The following is a 1,344-nucleotide window of genomic DNA, read 5'->3' as shown; positions in this document are numbered from 1 at the left end:
CCGGCGGCCAGCGTGTCCCCGTGTCCCCGCAGCACCTTCATCATCGAGAAGCAGCCCCCGCAGGTGCTGAAGACGCAGACCAAGTTCGCGGCCACCGTGCGGCTGCTGGTGGGCGGGAAGCTGAACGTGCACATGAACCCGCCGCAGGTGAAGGCCACCATCATCAGCGAGCAGCAGGCCAAGGCCCTGCTGAAGAACGAGAACACCCGCAAGTAGGTCGCCTGTGCCCTGGGGCCCAGGGAAGGTGGGAACCCGCGTCCCCGTCCGCGCTTCATGGGCTGTGATTGACAGCGGCTCAGATGGTTCACTTATGTGGCCGCCGCCTCTTGTCAGTGGAGCTGTCTGTAGTAGCCCTCTCTGGGGTCCCCTGCCCCGGTGTCCCCTGCCGTGCGTGTGCGGAGCCCCCACGAGGGTCCCCAGCTCTCCCCCTCTGGCCAGCAGCGACTACAGCGGCGAGATCCTGAACAACTGCTGCGTCATGGAGTACCACCAGGCCACCGGCACGCTCAGCGCCCACTTCCGAAACATGGTGAGGGCCGCCGGGCGGGCGGGGAGGGTCCCCAGGTGTCCCGTCCCCGGGCGTGGCTCCCCTGGGCGTCGCAGCATTGCAGCTCAGTTGCCCCTTTACAGTCCCTGAAACGGATCAAGAGGTCAGACCGGCGTGGGGCGGAGTCGGTGACGGAGGAGAAATTCACCATCCTATTTGAATCGCAGTTCAGCGTGGGTGGCAATGAGCTCGTGTTTCAAGTCAAGGTGAGGCCCCTCCCACAGCCGGGCTCGCGATCCCACGCATGTGTGTCCGTGCAGGGCATGTGGGTGCGCCTTGCACTTTGTCACTGAAAGATTGTGCTCACGTAAGTCTCTTGCTTTACGGGTACTGGGGATTGAACCCAGGGCCTGGCACCGGCCTGGCACCCAACTGCTTTTTCCCGTTTGATTTATTTTGAGACAGGGTATACTAAGATACTAACTTGCCCAAGCTGGGCTTGAACTTACGATCCTCCTGTCTCAGCCTCCCAGAGTGCTGGGACTGCAGGTGTGGGTCACCACGCCCAGCTTGTATTATCTTCTTTTTGACTATCGATAAAGAGAAAAACTTATCCTTGGAGCTGTTATCTCCTAAGTTTCTCGTTAAGACTGGAGCTCGCCAAGACAAGGTGACATCTCTGGAGGGAGAGGTACAAAATGCGTCACAGCAAACTCCTTATGAATTGGGAGAGACTGTCAGATTTTAAACATTTCTTGCGGTTTTGTCCAGAAATGTCGATTCTTTTCCTTTTCCCCATGTTCTCCCTATAACCTGGAGAAACTGACTCTGCTTTAGAGGTATCTATGCAACAAGCC

At 58.2% G+C, this 1,344-nt stretch overlaps 1 protein-coding gene across 5 annotated transcripts in view; it reads left to right on the top strand.

Moving 5' to 3' along the window:
- Nucleotides 1–1,344, top strand: part of Stat5b (signal transducer and activator of transcription 5B) — a gene marked incomplete in the record, with an annotated part of 41,693 nt that overhangs the window by 30,925 nt on the left and 9,424 nt on the right. For 4 of the 5 annotated variants that reach the window (XM_013519301.1, XM_013519299.1, XM_013519302.1 and 1 more), the window contains 3 exon segments: nt 33–212; nt 439–529; nt 631–753. In XM_013519301.1, the coding sequence (XP_013374755.1) occupies nt 33–212; nt 439–529; nt 631–753 (394 nt within the window). 5 annotated transcript variants of the gene reach the window in all.

This window comes from Chinchilla lanigera, unplaced genomic scaffold (assembly GCF_000276665.1).
Source record: "Chinchilla lanigera isolate Chin_1 unplaced genomic scaffold, ChiLan1.0 scaffold00050, whole genome shotgun sequence".
In the NCBI taxonomy this organism is placed as follows: Eukaryota; Metazoa; Chordata; class Mammalia; order Rodentia; family Chinchillidae; genus Chinchilla; species Chinchilla lanigera.
Note: the sequence above shows the minus strand (reverse complement) of the source record. Positions and strands in the feature narration are given on the sequence as shown.